General features: G+C 30.1%; 1 protein-coding gene across 1 annotated transcript in view; it reads right to left on the bottom strand.

Moving 5' to 3' along the window:
* Positions 1-728: 728 nt before the first annotated feature.
* Positions 729-2,790, bottom strand: part of Taf2 (TATA-box binding protein associated factor 2) — a 34,601-nt gene continuing 32,539 nt past the window's right edge. Inside the window, exons 17-18 of the mRNA XM_067052014.1 lie at positions 2,380-2,526; positions 729-1,007 (exon numbers count right to left, since the gene is read on the bottom strand). Coding sequence (XP_066908115.1) covers positions 729-1,007; positions 2,380-2,526 — 426 coding nt within the window. The remainder of the gene's footprint in view (positions 1,008-2,379; positions 2,527-2,790) is intronic.

Here is a 2,790-nt window from a genome sequence, read left to right as displayed (position 1 = left end):
AGAAGATGGTTGAGGGTGTGGTCAGTAAATATACAATATAAACAAAACTTATTTATTTTTCTTTGGCACCTTTCATTATTTTTATTTCTATATTACTTGAACACTATCTGTTAAAAAAAAATCATTAATTTTGCATAATTCTGACCTCTACAATATTATATTTTATCTTCTATTAGTATCAATCAACTGCTTAATTTATTGTTATGTATATTTCCAAGTTTTTTTATTATTTAATTTTTATTTTTTATGGTCTCTGAATTAAGATATCTTGTTTTCTTTGTCAGCTCTGATGAAGGCCTAAAATTCGGGTCGAAATGTTGGCACAAATAAATAAGTTTTGTTTATTTGTGTATTTTTGTTAACCACACCCCTGACCATCTCCTCATATTAATAAACAGTCAACGATTAACACCTCATTATATATAAATATATATAAAAATCTTCGTTACATTATGAAAATAAACTCCACAAAAAAAAACCAACTATGATTTAAGCTATGTAAGAATGAATGGTATAAAAAAACTAAAAAAAACTCAAGAAATACATCCTTTTATTTAACAAAAATAGGTCTTTTTGTTTAATATTTTAATATAAAAAACAACTTTATAAAATCTAAGGGGAAATAATAAAATCCAATTATAGAATATAAATAATGATTTTCTATACAAAACAAAAAGATACAATTCTTATATACATTTTTTTCTTTTTTCTTTTTTCTTTTCCTTTTCTTAGTAATGAAAAATGTCTAAAGTGGATGGTCCAGGACTAGGAGATGAACTGTCGGAGCTGAGAGTTTCCTCTTTAACTTTTATTTTGGACTTTTCCTTTTCTCTTTCTTTCTCCTTATCTTTTTCTTTGTCTTTATCCTTATCCTTATCTTTATCTTTATCCTTATCTTTACTTTTTTCTTTGTCTTTATCTTTATCCTTGTCTTTACTGTGTTTATGATCGTGCTTATGTTTATGTTTGTGTTTATGTTTCTTCTTGTCCTTCTTTTTCTTTTTACTCTGAAAAAAAAAAAATAGTTATGAAAATGTGATTTAACACAAAAAATGTTTGTTTTTTAATATGAGGCATATCCAGGAAGTAAGAGTAATCAACTGTATTTTTTGAAAAACATTTTATTTAAAAAAAAAATTACAGAATATTGTAGGTATATATATGCGTAACTTATTTTTCTTAGTAATTGCCATACTATTCTATGCAGGTTATAAGTTGTGGCACAAGCTTTTTTATACCCTCCTCATAAAACTGTCCCATTAACTCCTTCCTCCATTGCAAGACGTCTTGTTTTATTTCCTCATTGGTTCAAATTTTTTTTTTGCAACTATGTGAGTCTTCAGGAAGGTGAAAAGATGAAAATTTGAAGGCAACAAGTCAGGGGAGTGAGCAGGGTGGTACAACATGTCTGAACCAAACACGTTCAAAAGCGCATGGGGGGGGGAGGGGAGGTGGGTTGTTGTGCATCAAATACACTCCTTTTGTCAACATTGTTTTGATTTGCTCTCTTGAACTTTTGTAGAGTCGCACAGTATCATGCTGCAGTAATCGCTTCCCATTGAGGCAAAAAATTGATCAAAACGATCCCTTTTCTGTACTAAAACATGGATTTCATAATTTTTTGGGCAGGAATTGAGATTTTTAATTTTTCAGCAGAAAAGGAAAGAGTGTGCCACCACTGTGATGACTGCCTTTATGCATCAGGAGATCAATGAGCTACTCATGTTTCTTCACCATTCACAATGTTGATACATAAGGAATCTTATCACAGCAGTAGATATCTTAGAGACATATTTCAGAGAAATGGACACTACAAGATGGGTTTTGGAACTGATGTGGGTTTCTGGTGCTCATTGTGTTCAGATGATCCCCCTACCTACCCTCTCAGTGTAGCCAACTTTAAAAAAATTGCATGGCACAACAACCCAAAAGTATTATTACTTTCTGGACGTGCCTTGTAAATGGAAACGATTAACAAAGCTTTTAAAGGCTCACAGATTTACCTACTGATAGTTATATATACATAACACCCCATAGGCTATACAATTAGAAAAATGGACAAATGGATTTATGATAATAAGAAAGAAAATATCTTTGACCACAAAATACAATAAACTATTAAAAGATCGTTGATATACCGTATGTAAAAAATAAAAAAATAATGGTAATATAAAAGGAAAAGCATGATGGTCCATATGCAGTAAAAAAAAAAAATTCAAATAGTAATAATTTTTATTTTTACTTCTATTCAGTAAGCCTTGATGAAGCCCTGCAAGTGGGGAGAAATGTTGGCTCACATAAAACAGTTTAATTATGATTTGAGATTTTTTTCAACGCACCTGGCCAATCTTCCTTTTAAATAAACTATCAATAACTTACTTTTGTTGATCCTTCAGATTTGACAGACTCTTCCTTCTTAAACATTCCAGGTTCGAATCCAGTTGGTCCAACAGACCCTCCGATGCCCGGCAAGGAAGCCGAATTGTCGGAAAAATATTCAGATTTTAGATGTCCTCCTTTATCAACCTAAAATTTTATTTAGTAAATTTAGTAGTATGCTTTAGTAGCAGCAGATTTTAAATTTAATAATTTGCTTCATTAGACTACTTATACTTTTTTTTTTATAAAGGTCTAGCGCAGTAAATTTCAGTATATTTCATAGCAGTAAATCTATCGTAATTTAAGACTCATTTATTAGTAATTGTAAACTAATAAATTTGTAAGTTTTTTTTTCCTAACTTGCCACATAGTGTTAATCTTATCTTAAACAGATACATGCAATTTAATATA

This window comes from Halyomorpha halys, unplaced genomic scaffold (assembly GCF_000696795.3).
Source record: "Halyomorpha halys isolate HHAL.00 unplaced genomic scaffold, Hhal_1.1 Scaffold1300.1, whole genome shotgun sequence".
In the NCBI taxonomy this organism is placed as follows: Eukaryota; Metazoa; Arthropoda; class Insecta; order Hemiptera; family Pentatomidae; genus Halyomorpha; species Halyomorpha halys.
This window is presented reverse-complemented; position numbering and strand designations above follow the sequence as displayed.